The 13,618-nt window shown below is 39.9% G+C and overlaps 2 protein-coding genes and 1 long non-coding RNA gene across 5 annotated transcripts; 2 read left to right on the forward strand and 1 right to left on the reverse strand.

Moving 5' to 3' along the window:
* The first annotated feature begins 143 nt into the window (after nt 1-143).
* On the forward strand, nt 144-1,154 carry LOC108007151 (male-specific sperm protein Mst84Dd). 2 transcript variants are annotated; one of them, XM_017070805.3, is made up of 4 exons: nt 144-274; nt 326-373; nt 761-916; nt 973-1,154. In XM_017070805.3, the coding sequence occupies exons 2-3, from the start codon at nt 343-345 to the stop codon at nt 865-867; spliced, it is 138 nt and encodes a 45-aa protein (XP_016926294.1). In that variant the 5' UTR covers nt 144-274; nt 326-342; the 3' UTR covers nt 868-916; nt 973-1,154. The 2 variants fall into 2 exon arrangements, with proteins under 2 accessions (XP_016926294.1, XP_016926286.1); XM_017070797.3 differs by lacking the exon at nt 761-916 and having other exon boundaries at nt 155-274; nt 326-535.
* Nucleotides 1,155-1,367: 213 nt separating this feature from the next.
* LOC136117846 (uncharacterized) lies at nt 1,368-1,833 on the reverse strand. The gene is made up of 2 exons (XR_010655414.2): nt 1,734-1,833; nt 1,368-1,669 (listed from the first exon to the last, which is right to left on the reverse strand). It is a non-coding gene; the product is annotated as an uncharacterized lncRNA (long non-coding RNA).
* Nucleotides 1,834-6,308: 4,475 nt separating this feature from the next.
* Nucleotides 6,309-13,289, forward strand: nrv2 (nervana 2). Of its 2 annotated transcripts, XM_017089460.4 has the most exons (7): nt 9,008-9,204; nt 10,261-10,443; nt 11,736-11,876; nt 11,932-12,051; nt 12,367-12,659; nt 12,714-12,882; nt 12,945-13,289. In XM_017089460.4, the coding sequence occupies exons 2-7, from the start codon at nt 10,302-10,304 to the stop codon at nt 13,046-13,048; spliced, it is 969 nt and encodes a 322-aa protein (XP_016944949.1). In that variant the 5' UTR covers nt 9,008-9,204; nt 10,261-10,301; the 3' UTR covers nt 13,049-13,289. The 2 variants fall into 2 exon arrangements, with proteins under 2 accessions (XP_016944948.1, XP_016944949.1); XM_017089459.4 differs by lacking the exons at nt 9,008-9,204; nt 10,261-10,443 and adding an exon at nt 6,309-6,558.
* The last annotated feature ends 329 nt before the right edge of the window (nt 13,290-13,618 follow it).

Here is a 13,618-nt window from a genome sequence, read left to right on the forward strand (position 1 = left end):
ATTTTTAACAGCTTTCTTGTATAAATATATATATCACACCGATTTATTTAACTCTTAAAGCTTCTGTTTTTTGTTCAACCAAAGTAGGCCTAAAGAGAATTCACAAAGTTGGCCATGACATCCAGCCAATGCCGAACCGGAAACGTCAACCGGATGTTGTAGGCCGTGTGTGAAGCTATCCTCATTCGATACCAGACTCTCGGACCAGTCGTTTCGGCTTCTAAATTTATCAAAATTCTAAATTTTTGTTTTCGAAAGTAGTTCAACCAAAATAGTGAGTGTGCAGTTATTCTTTTTAAATATCTTCTTATTTCTCTGCATGCAGCGTTAAAAGAACCCAAGATGTGTAACGGATGTGGATGCTGTGGACCCTGTAATGAAACTCCCTGCTGTGGCCCGCACAGTCCGCCCTGCGGAGCCCCGTCGCCCATTCCCTGCTCCCCTGCTCCGGGCATGTGCTGTCCTCCGCTGCCCGAGGGCGGCATTCCTGATCCGCGTGTCTGGAACTACTATAACACGCCCCCAACGTATCCATGTAAGTCTGGCTTTGCGCAAGCGTGACCACCCCCTACCCGTCTGTCCGTTAGTCTGTCCGTCCGTCTGTCCGTCCGTCTGTCCGTCCGATGGAGCATCTTAAAATATAAAAGCTTTGAAGGAGGAGCACGTGGCAGGTGCGGCAGCTGTGCGTGCCACAGCATTGGATATATTTGATCCTTTGGGTCGCAAGACAGTGGGTTAACGCTCTAACCTTCTCCTGAAGCACCCTGCCCCAAACGCTACCTAGTGAATAAGGATAACGCACCGTGTGTTTGGTGTGCGCCGTGCAAGGCCCACTGCTACAATACCCCACCCAAATGCTGTTGCTAGGGTCCGGAACCCCCTACTAATCCCACCCACCCTACACTTTCCACCACCTGTAAGTAGTTTTACTAGCTGACCTACTCATCCATTCTTACTGATATCATCCTGCAGGTGGCTTCTAAGTGGCTTTGGAAAACTATTCAAATGGAACTCCGACGTGCAGATGAGTGACACGACCTTTTTTGGCTGCCGTATTTTGGTTGGGAACTAATCGAAAACGGAGAACCATCATTTGACACATTTTGTACTTATTTAGGCTTTAAATTAAATAAATTAATTCAAATAAAATTAAATTATATCTTATCTGGATGGTTGGTTTATCGGGTAATCTAGCTTCCGACGTTACGCAAACGCCAAAATCCTATCATTTAAGTTGCAATGTTGGTAAAAATATTAAGCAGTGATTATTTCCATTACTGTAACTGCAATAGCGGCAAATTCTTAGATTACAATTTGTTTAAGCCCCTTTAAAACCCGAAGTTAGGGGAGAATAACATGCCAAAAGCTTACTTTACAAGAAAAATGTATTTTTATTTCTACACTAGAAACAATTACACACAAAGCAATTTAATCCAAAATATATGTACATGTACATATCCAAGTACTTAGCAACCGCTCATGAAGTCTTCCAGTTTTCCTCAGTTGTCGTCATATTTGCAGTTGTGCCTCGATTTGGATCATTAGTATACAGTCCGACGATCAGAATAATAGAAATGATTACAATGATGATGATCAAAACGCCGATCAAGCCATAAACTGCGATTGTCTGAGGTCCCGTCATTGTTAAATTTGTTAAGGCCAGCAGCACCTGCAAAATGAAAAAAGCCTTTGTTGCATTATCAACACAAAAAATACATGGATTTTCAACTTACCAAATATTTTTAAATACGTCCACCTTAAATAACTTCAAAATCTACAGTTAGGCAAGGCAAACCCTTGGAATGTAAAGGAATAGGTATACTGATATAAATGGCTTTTTGCTACACAGAGAAAATTCTGACGTTCTAATCTGAGTTGAAAATGTTCTTAAAAATAGAACGACATTTTTAACTTGAAAATGTTTTTATTTTGCTCGAATCAAGTTGAATTTGCGGTGTTTAAGTGCATTGTATGTACAAATAAACTATTAGTTCAGTCCTTACTGTATAATTATCAAAAAGTTGTTGAATAAACTCAATTTAACTTTTCTCCTCTCACCATTTCGTTCTTATATTGATACCAACATTTACTTACACGGTTTTTAAGAACGAATGTTCTCGAATCAAGAGCAATGTTCTCAATTCAAGAACAATGTTATAAATTCATGTACAATGTTCTTATACAGTTTTCTCTGTGTAGTTATGGTTGAGATTTAATTTTTATATTATACAAGAGTCACTTGATTAAATCAGTTATCAGTCATTGTTCGCTGAGAACCTAGCTATCGTATTTTTTCTGTCAAAATTAGTCAAATTATTTATTTAGTTGGAAAGCACAATTGAAGCAACTGATACAAACAAATTTAAACTCGCTCAAAAATTTTGAAATTGTTATATACTACTACTACAAAAATGGAGAACAAAAAGTTAATAGTAATTTTCTCACTGATTATAGGTGTACTTGTTCTTGTTGACATTCTTCTTATTACGTATATTTGCCTGGACGTAAGATACAAAAGAGAAGTTCAACAAATGGCAAGGCGTCCGGTAAGAATGGCTAAGCCAAAAGTAACAATACCTATTGATCACAAGTTTTCTTTATTCTTAATTAATCTTCTAATAACCAGAAATTGCTTTAAAATTATTTTAAAACCGCTATCGTTTGCAACTTTGAACATTTCGAAAATTGCGTATGTCAACAGATCTCAGGAACTAATTATACGAATGTAAAACAACAAAAAGATTGTAAAAAAATAAAACTCCATGTCAGTTGCACGGCACCTAGCGGTCGGTAGCGGTACCTGTTTGACATAGTTATTCATTACTTTTCAAATATTAACGCGATAGGTACGATTTTCACCACTTGGATAGTTATAATACCCGTTGTTCTTAGAGTAAAAGGGTATATTAGATTCGTCGAAAAGTAAGTAACAGGCAGAAAGAAGCGTTTCCGACCCCATCAAGTGTATATATTCTTGATCAGGATCACTAGCCGAGTCGAACTAGCCTCGTCTGCCACGCTTCTTCTAATGTAAATGGCAAGTAGGGGATATAGTATACCCTAAATACCGTTTCAGAAATAATACGAATTGCTAAAACTGCAATTGCTCAATTTCGTATGCTTATCAAGAACACATATACTTTAGACGGTCCCTTGTCACTGATAAAATTTAAATCTTGCGATTAATGCAATGTGATTTGACAATAGCATTAACGTATTGTTCAAAACAAAGAACGCCTTGACTTTCGGATCATATCACTTTCAACACATTATTATTTTATTTTACTCGGGCAATACAAAAATCTGATTTACCAACAAATAAATATCGTTTTTCCTAGGATCCAGTCGAAGGCTCTTTCGGTGGACCCCCGAAAACAGAAGAAAAACCAATTGCAGAATTCCACCCCGGAAACATTTTAGGCTTTCGCAATTAATAAGTCATGAATCAGCAGATGGTCATAGCCTTAATTGGCATAACAGTAATTCTGTGCCTTGTCCTATTGAATTTGCTCTTCATTTACTTCATAATTGACAATCCTTACCAAACAACCCATTCGACAACTCCTCCAACCACGCGCTTCACGTTTGCTCCAATGACAATTACGGAGTTTGAGTATGAGCCAGATACCGAGCCAGAAGCCGAGGAGTCTCCCGGGGAAGGCGAGGAGTCCCCTGCGGAGCGCTAAAAATCGTAAGTGTCGTACAACCAAATCAAAGTAACCTCTTGAACGTTTCGGGCCTGCCGGATTTTTAGGCATCAAACGTTCTCCGACTTATGTTTCGATTTAGTTGCGTATACGTTTTGACGTCGCTCTCGTTTATTCAGTCAGTCGTTTGTGTATCGCAGTTGTCGTCGAGTCGTGAAAATCATAGCTTAACTTACAAAACGTAAGAAGTTATGGACACACAGAAGCTAACAACTCTTCTAGCCATCGTTATACTAATCTTGTTTCTCGTGCTTATGGTTGTGTTTTACATATTCTTAAATTTCGATCGCCCTGTTACTCCAGAATATAAATAAATTGGTTCTAATTAAAATTCAAGGAGCTCAAACAAATCTTGCACAATGGTAGAGAAGACTACCCTTCTTACAATCTTCCTGGTCATAACGGTGTCTTTGGTGACTTTAACGCTAATTTTAATTCCAATGGCACTCATCCGGGGAGACAGGGGCTATATGCTGGGATTTGGACGTCGTTTTTAAGTGAGTATTACATTTGGCATCGTGCTCGTTTAGTCAGTCAGTCGTATGTGTATCGCAGTTGTCGTCAAGTCGTGAAAATCTAAACTTAACTTACAAAACGTAAGAAGTTATGGACACAAAGAAGCTAACAACTCTTCTAGCCATCGTTATACTAATCTTGTTTCTCGTGCTTATGGTTGTGTTTTACATATTCTTAAATTTCGATCGTCCTGTTATTAAAGAGTATAAATAAATTGGTTCTAATTAAAATTCAAGGAGCTGAAACAAATCTTGCACAATGGTAGAGAAGACGACCCTTACAATCTTCCTGATCTTTGGTGACTAACGCTAATTTTAATTCCAATGGCACTCATTACTACATTTTTTAGTGGTGTCTTAATCGTAGTTTCGCCAAATCAAGGCGTAGAGCTAAAAGACAGACTGTTTTGAGCAGCTTGCTAAATATGCTAACGATCCTCATCACTTTTTTTTTTGATGTCTATCTACATATCAGTTTTTCTAAGCTCTAACTTTAATCCCTTTACTGCCAAAATCGCATCTTCTAATTTCATCTAAATATTTTTTTTTAAAGTTTTTTAAATGATTCCTTCCTTTCATGAGTGATTCTGAAGTGAAGTGGGCATGGAGCTAGAACTAGATGAAGTAGGTGAAGAGCTTAATTGCGTGAATTAGGTGTCCTTAACTATTTCTTTTTAAAATTGTTGCGACCTTCTCTCCCTTTTTTCCTCTACTTTTTGAACCTACACTTTTAAAAAGCTAAAAAATTAAATATTTTTTGAATCAAGGCGCCAAGTGTTCTTCCTCTTCATGAACAGGAGTCATAATTTTCCTGAGCTGGTAACACCAACACCCCCATTTTTTCGGTCTGGCAACGCTTGATTCTTTTAATTTCTGAGAAATTTTAAAATACTCTTACACTACATGTAAATTACACGTGAATGTAAATCCAAGAATTAAAACAAAATCAATATTTCATTAGCGACACCTAGCGGCGCAATAGGGATTGAATAAGCGGAGACGCACTATTTCGGCAGTGGTACCGTCGCAGTCTGGCCAGGTGGCGTCAGCGAGACGGCAAACTGATAAGAGTTAGTCGATACAATCGATAGTTTTCCATTTTCCGATAAAACTAAATTTCAAATTTGAATTTTATCCGTTTGAAGTTTGCCACGCTTTTTAAATTGCATTTCGAAGACTTTTTTTTGTTTAAAGCTACGAATGCAGCGACATTTTAAGATTCTTTACATGTTCTATATGGTCGAAGAGTAACTTTTTAGTTTTAATTTAATGGACACTGCTACGATTTTTCGGTGGGCGTAAGACTGGAAACGTTACTTAACTATCATTAACGCTGCCCCATACCAGCCGAACTAAATAATAGTGACGTCAGATGGCCCCATCTTAAGATCGGGAATGGTTTCAATCGCATACCATACCATCCCCATCCCCATCCCATACCAAACAGTTCACCTGCCCATCGGTGGGGCTTAACTTCAAATGCAAAATGCGCTCAGTGCCAAAGGAAGCCATATTTCATGCGGCAATTAGTGGGATGATCATCATAGTTAATTTTCGCCCGTCCGGGGTTGGGATTTGTCACTCGGTCAGTACATGATAGTGCTCGCGATCTTAGTCTTCAATTAAATGAAAATTGTGTCACGCGCCGCGACTCGCGCGTCTTTCACGGTTTAAGACTGGAACTTTGGTTGGTTGGCATCCAAGTCCCCAATCTCAGTCCCAATCCCCATGCCCGATTTCGGTGCCGCAGCGCGTATTTCCGCACACATGCACAAAATATTTGATTAAGCCTGACTCTTGCGTATTTCAGATATTCAGACACTACATAACCCCCGGTTCGGCGTTGCTTGGTCTTTCTTTGTCAAATTCAGATCAGTGTCGCGCGGCGCACAGCGGTGTCAACTTGTCGTGTGCGGCGCAAATTCATAGTGTTACAGAGTACACACCATCATATACCATAAGGGTTCCCAGTGTGTAAGCCCAGGCCAAGACCAACGCCGACCGAGCCTTGCCCGGGATCAACACGGATCATAAGTTATCTACATAGAGGAGCTCAATTTGGATACTGTTACCATTAGCTGTTGGGTTTTTTCCGTTGCCGAACCGATCCCATTCCCCGATCCACCCATTTCGGAGCCCATCCCGTATAGCCGCTGAACTGAGGAAGCGCCAGCTGCCAAAGCGCGGAAGAATGCCGACCATAACCGAGGATTGCATAGATGGATTCCAACAGTATTACTCAAGGCCCCCGGAGAGGCCCAAGAAGAAGTCCCTAAAGCAGATGGTCTACGATTCGGAGGACAACTCCTACTTTGGACGATCCATAGACAGTTGGGGTGAGTTCTAGAGTCTTAAAATCTTAAATCTTGGATTACGTAAACGTAGTAACGGTCGACTGTCGAGAAGAGTCTTGATGAAAGTCTGAGCTTAATCAAGAGAATCTCTTTTGTCGTCGTATTAGCGCTGACGGCGAATGCAGATTACTGTGGATGTGGGTGGATGTATCTATTTACCGGCCTCCCGCCGTTTTCGAGTCCGTGTCCGTTTTTTATTGCCCGCCCAATGGCGTTTGCGCTACGTTGGCCCCTCGGCTGGGGCACTTGTGCCGCAATATCGGTCAATTATGCCATTATGCAATCAGCCCGTGGTGAACCCGCCAGCGTTCTCCAGAACCACCTCTGATTTAGGTGGAAGGTCGTAGCCGGGCCTCCCGTATGGATGGTACTCTAACCAGGTTCAAGGATTTGGACGAGTGATTTGGTTATGCGGTCCAGAACTGTCCTATTGTCCTTTTTTCAGCTTTTAGAACTTTCCGTTTGTTTTGAAGTAAATATATATTCCTCCTTATATTACACAGTGATCAGCATCACTAGACGAGTCGAAATTGCTATGACCATCAGTCCATGAGTTCTCCGCAAACTAGTCTTTCAGCCCCTAAAGCTTCCAGGAAAAAGGTTGCGAAATGTCCACTCTACTACGATGTTTGAGTGAATACAAAATTAAATTTCTTTATTACCCTATTTAAAACGGGAAGTCCATATTTATATAGCTTTTAAAATGAACTATATATCTTATTTCTAAGAACTTTATTCTTTCTATTTTAAATACTCGAATTATATCGAATAGTTATAGAATTCAATACAAATCATGTATATGAGCAAACCAAAGTGATAGTTAAATACATTTTAGGAAAAGCTACCTTAACGATGTTTGGGAATACAAAATTAAATTTATTTAATACCCAATTAAACTGGAAGTCCATATTTATAAAGCTTTTAAAAATTAACTATCTTATTAAGAATTGTATGCTTTCTTTTTTTGAAAGATCTTGTTGCATTTAATTATATCGCACCTAGTTTACCAAAAGTAGAATACTATACAAATCATATGTACAAGAGCATTACAAATTGAAGGGACATAATTAAAGCCCCATTAAAATGAAGTAGTTGCCCTATTGTGTTGCCCATCATTTAATACCAAATTTTTAAATTCAATACTGTTATTACTATTCAATTTTTTATTAGTGTAGTACCTTCCCCTTATGTTGCCCTATTAAGCTGATCCGCATTTGAATGTCCCTTAAATTCGACTTCATCTGAGCGGCTAGCCAAAATGATGGGTAAATACATTTTAGGAAAACGAAGTTTTTTCTGAGTGGATACCAAATTAAATTTCTTGATTACCCTATTTTAAAGTAGAATACAATATAAACCATGTATAAAATTTAGAAAGTAATTTAGTTTTTAACCCCTGCCACTCTTAGGAAAAAGGGCGAAAAGTCCACTTTAAAATAAATTTTAGGAGTAACTACCTTATTACCCTATTAAACTGGAAGTCCATATTTATAATGCTTTTAAAAATGTTCTATAAATCTTATTCTTTTGAATTTTATTGAAAGATTTAGATGCATCTAGTTTACCAAAAGTAGAATAAAAATACAAATTATGATTAAGATCATTGTATTACAAATGGAAGGGACATAATTAAACCACCATTAATATTAAGTAGTTCCTTTATTACGTTAACATTTTTTTATCAGTGTAGTACCTTCCACTTACGTTGCCCTATTAAGCTGACCGTCATCGTACGCATTTGATGGTCCCTTGAATTCGACTTCATCTGAGCTGCTAGCCAGAGGAACGGAGTGTTCTCCTGTGAAAACCACCCCTGTGCGTGTATGTATAGCAACTCTCAGCTTGTCCTACTTCTCCGAATATCCTGTGGCCGCATTTAAACCAGTTCTATCCCCAGTCCGCCGATTTGAGCGGAATCACTTAAATGCTTTTATTTGCGTGCCAGTGATATTTAAATGAGCCATATTTCTGGTTGCCTTTCCCCCGAACTTTTTTTTTAATTGGTTGTATTGGATCGATATGACCAAGGATTTTAAATTTATCCAATGAATATTTATAAAATATACTCCTTAAATTTAGTTTAAATACTTTTCTCTGGCAAGCTTCGCCTCAATCAAGGGAAAATACTCGCCCACTGCTGTTTTTCTCAGTGTGCCCATGGTTCTAGAATCGAAGCGCGGGAAATTTTCGCTAAATGCACTGCAGTAGTAGCATCGACAATCGGCGGCACCGCCTAATTAAAACGAGTGCACAAGGAGGCAGCTTTTCCACGGCAATTAGAACGCAACCCAATCTCGGTCCGGAAAACCCGACCGATCCCAGATCCGATTCCACTCGGTTGGGAATGCAGTGCTGCCAAAAGCGCTGCGCCTTTTCCACTCAAAACAATACTCGGCTCGAGAGAGCCGCACTTTGAGTCGTACAAACCGGACCAGAATTAAAAAAAAAGAAACAAGCCAAACAGACTCAAAGCCAAAGTCTGTGTTGTTTGGCCTGCGTATCGACAGACATCAGATTCGGGTTTCAGTCTGAAATTTGTTTTGAGCGGCGACCAAACGTGTCACGGAGAGCTCGTAACGTGGTCTAAACGCGCTTCGTTTGCAAACAACAAATTGAATAGAGTTTGTGGTCCGTTCAGTGAAGTTTCCCCTGCTTTCCTTTCAGTGAAATATGAAGAGAAAAGTCCTTGAAAATTAATGAAAATTCCATCACGCGCAAACACACAAGACCATAAAGTAGTGAATTTTTTAGAAGAAAAGAATTATTTCCAAGCACAATCTTAAAGAACGCTCCGATATTTCTTCAAAAAGGTGTGGTTGTTTGTATGTGGCCAAGCGTTAAGAGCGCCAGCTAAGAGATACAGATACAAATGCTCATTCGCTTTGCTTGCTAAGAGCAAAGCAGCATTGGTTTGTTGTGGTGGTTTCGCTTGGTTTCGAGGCAAAAATAAGAAGGAAATTGCAAAATATACCATGCATTGTGAATATATGTGCTTAAATAAAGAACGGATATGCAGATACTTTTGTATCTGCCAGTTCGCCAATGCCGGTTCAATGCCGCACTGCAGACGCGGAAATGCGACCATGTCGCCGGCCAACTAAGTCGCCCAACTCAACAAGCCCCACCATTGAGGCCCATTGTGGCCCCCCTTTTGGCCCATTCCAGCCCAACCAGTTGCAGGTTGTATCTGACGGATGCACTTCTCTGTTCCTTGGCTGTTGTAGCCAGTTCATTCAGCCCGGAGAGCCAAAAAAGGCGCCAACTTTTCTGCACAACCCGAGGGTTGTAAATTAGGGTCGGAGAGTCGGTGGAATTAAGAGAGCGATAAAGGAGCCAAACTGTTCTGAAAGAAAAAATATATATAAAAAGTGTGTGTCATTGAACGTGCCGCCTGAAATACTATTTGTGTACATCTGTGCAACTCGTTTTTGGCGGCGCCACAAACATTTACGATTTAAAAACAAAGTGCTAGCTAGAATATCACCCGTTTACAGTTTAGTTTTATAGTTTTACATGGAATTTTCAGTTCCTAAAATATATATTTGAGAACAAATTTCAATACCATGTTGAATACAAAGTGCTTGCTAGAACCAACCGTTTCACATGGAATTTTTATTTTTCAAAATATATTTATTTCCGAATTGATTGCAATTCCATGTCATACATAAACTGAACTGTACGCAGGCCTTTAGATCCAAAGAAAACCCACCGAAAGCAATAGAAATATGTCAAAGCCCGTTCCAATGAGTCCGTCCTTTGTGGACGAGGATCTGCACAACTTAAGGAAGCCCAAGCCGTTCCATTTCGGCCAGTTCTTATATAATTCCGAGGATGGCACTGTTATGGGCCGAGATCGTTCGTCATGGGGTAAGTTTATTGCAGTGTTTATTGCATTCCTGTCATAAAACTGGCATATGCCCGTTGTAAATCAAGCCCATAAGTTATATTTCGCTGTCGCCAATTCGAGCCAGGCTTTCAGTTTTCGAGGGAATATATATTTTTAATAGCATGGCACTGCCGAAAGTATCGCCCATTAGACCGCCTGAGGTGACGAGAGTTGCACTTATTCGTAAAAACCAGTGTAGAGATTTCGAAGGCGGCGAGCAAATTAACATCTGCATGTAACGATGCTCGGGAAATGGGGACAAATTAGGGTGGGGAAATGCGGCATCTTGTTTTTTGTTCGCTTCAATTACCGCTAGTTAAGCTGTCCGCTGCAACGTTTATCGTCAATTGTACGGGAAAGGTTTTCCTCGGCACGCCAATATTGGCATTTAAAAGTTGGCAAACCCAAGGCCCAGTGTCTATATATAGACAAGTGCACAATGCAATTATGCTGAAATGTGGAAGAGGCAATGCTGAAAATATATGAATATGGGAAAATGTACTAGTTGCATTGGCCAGATCTTGGCAAAGAAATGAAATTGTGCCTTTTTTGGTCAAGATAATAGAACTAGAGAGGTATATTCGTAAAATATAAATTTGAAATCTGGACATGTATTGACTTTGATTTGATTCAACCTATTATTTGGAATTAATAGATCTGTTAAATCAGAAACTGATCTATAAATTTTAATAGCACACGGTTTCTAGGAACTCCCTGAAATTCACACCTTGTAGTTCTTCAGATTCAAGTAAATAGTTGCACGTAGCGTATCCAATCGACCCAACCTTAGCTTGGCTTATATTTTCCCTTAGCTCACGATTCTCTTCAACCAACTTCTTAGAGCATTTGAGGTTATGTCAGTTGGGAGATGTGACTATATCTGTGATCTAAGAGCGATCTCTCGCACACACCCATCAACCGGGCTATAACTCTTGAGCGCAACCGTCTTATAGGGCAATTCTCTTCCAAAGTCTAAGAGCGACTATATAGAGAATGTGAATGTTTGGATGATGATTCAGTGGAGAAGCTCGGCGTCAGTTTGCCGACCACTCCGAACTTGAGAAGCAGCACAGCTTGGGGGTTGGTTCCCATTTGTTTATATAGCCCACTTGGACCGGCTGTCGTCAATTATCGGTTTAACCCATGCCGACCGAGGGGCCACTGGCAATTAATTAATTCAATCGGTTCAATTGACCGCGAATCGGGATCGCTGTTAGGAACGACTTTAATCGGTGTAATTCAATAAGCATTTCCCGTTCTCTTCCTGTCGCAGCCAAAATCGGAATCTTCTATGTGGCCTTCTATGGAGTCCTCGCCGCCCTGGTGGCCATCTGCATGTGGGCCTTCTTCCAAACCCTCGATCCTCGCATTCCGAAGTGGACCCTTAATCGCTCCCTGATCGGCACAAATCCAGGTGAGTCGTTAAAGCATTCATTAGTTGCATCTCTAATCGATCTTTTTGGACTCAGGTCTGGGTTTCCGACCCTTGCCACCCGTCGACAACGTGGAAAGCACTTTGATCTGGTACAAGGGCACCCAGCACGAGAACTACAAACACTGGACAGACTCCCTAGATGATTTTCTTGCGGGTAAGTAATTAAATTGGGAAGAGATCGGTGTATTGATCTGGAAATATATTCCATATTCAATTCTTTACTTCGGTACATCTTCCGGTTTAAACCACGTTAATAGTTACTGATAGTTAAGAAACAGAAACTCCAGATTTCTCGATTTAAGGCATTCTTCTTAAGACTAAACTAATACAAATGTTGGGGTAATGAAAATGTTTTTTGTATAAATATTTTAAAGTCTTCCCTTTAAATGTGTGAGTGATTTTCTGAACGATTCAATATTTAAATATATAAGCATTTCGAACGTTTTACTGATTACCATTTCCATTCCAGTTTACAAAGTACCCGGATTAACCCCCGGTCGTGGTCAGAACATCTACAACTGCGACTACAACCAGCCGCCGCCGAAGGGTCAGGTTTGCGACGTGGACATCAAATCGTGGTCGCCCTGTACCAAGGAAAACAACTACAGCTACCACAAGAGTGCGCCTTGCATTTTCCTCAAGCTCAACAAGATCTACGGCTGGGTACCACAGTACTACAACGATTCTCGGGACTTGCCAGAATCCATGCCTTTGAGCTTGAAGACCTACATTGGAGAGGTCCAGAAGACACAGCCAGAAAAGGTAACTGAACACTCCAAAATTATCAAGCTTTAGACTAATGAAATGATTTTTTAGCTAAACACCATTTGGGTTTCGTGCGAGGGCGAGAATCCAGCCGATCAGGAGAACATTGGGGCCGTCAATTACCTGCCAATCAGGGGATTCCCCGGTTACTTCTACCCCTACCAGAACTCCGAGGGCTACTTGAGTCCCTTGGTGGCCGTGCACTTCCAGCGCCCCAAACGTGAGTAGTCCTTAGATCCTAAAAGTCAACCTTCCAGTTTAATCACATTCCATACCATACAGGCGGAATCATCATCAACGTCGAGTGCAAGGCTTGGGCTCGCAACATTATACACGATCGCAAGGAGAGGATCGGTTCGGTTCACTATGAGCTCCTCATCGATTAATATGTTTAACACTATTACCTATAACATAATGTAAACCAGAAGAATCTCCGATGAGCAAGAATCTCGGTACCAGAGGGGTGAGGACGTCGTTGAATATCGTCTAGACAATCCTACCAGAGGCAAACCACCACATGTTGTAGCAAAAATTGTGAATGGTTCAGATTTCCGATTGTAATTTAAATTCAAAATTGTTTTGTTGTATTATTTCTTTGAAATATTAAATCATAAAGTATAATCAAGACTTGCGATGCCTATAATATACAAATTTTCAATTTCAATTTTGTATGCACTTTACGATGAAAGTTACACATTAGATTATAAAGCTGAACACCAAGATGGAAAATAATTGAACGGGATGGTAATAGCCAATCCTGAATCTCATTAAGCTCTGAACATAATACCAATCAAATGCAACAAATTTACAGCAATTAATCCAAACTGCCATTTCCAATAAATCAACAAACGAAATCTTTAGATATTAAAATTTATAACGAAAATTTTAAGATTTCATTTTTGAGTCTGCTATACATGTAACCAAAACAGACCAATTTTGTCAACCAAAAACAAAGT

This window comes from Drosophila suzukii, chromosome 2L, assembly GCF_043229965.1.
Source record: "Drosophila suzukii chromosome 2L, CBGP_Dsuzu_IsoJpt1.0, whole genome shotgun sequence".
NCBI lineage: Eukaryota > Metazoa > Arthropoda > Insecta > Diptera > Drosophilidae > Drosophila > Drosophila suzukii.

What these genes read in the sequence shown, in the direction of transcription:
- nrv2 (XM_017089459.4), top strand. Translation starts at nt 6,414, where the DNA reads ATGCCGACCATAACCGAGGATTGCATAGATGGATTCCAACAGTATTAC. An exon ending in CCTGATCGGCACAAATCCAG is followed by an intron (nt 11,877 to 11,931) that starts GTGAGTCGTTAA and finishes TTTTGGACTCAG; the next exon opens with GTCTGGGTTTCCGACCCTTG. An exon ending in GCACTTCCAGCGCCCCAAAC is followed by an intron (nt 12,883 to 12,944) that starts GTGAGTAGTCCT and finishes CATACCATACAG; the next exon opens with GCGGAATCATCATCAACGTC.
- LOC108007151 (XM_017070797.3), top strand. Translation starts at nt 343, where the DNA reads ATGTGTAACGGATGTGGATGCTGTGGACCCTGTAATGAAACTCCCTGC.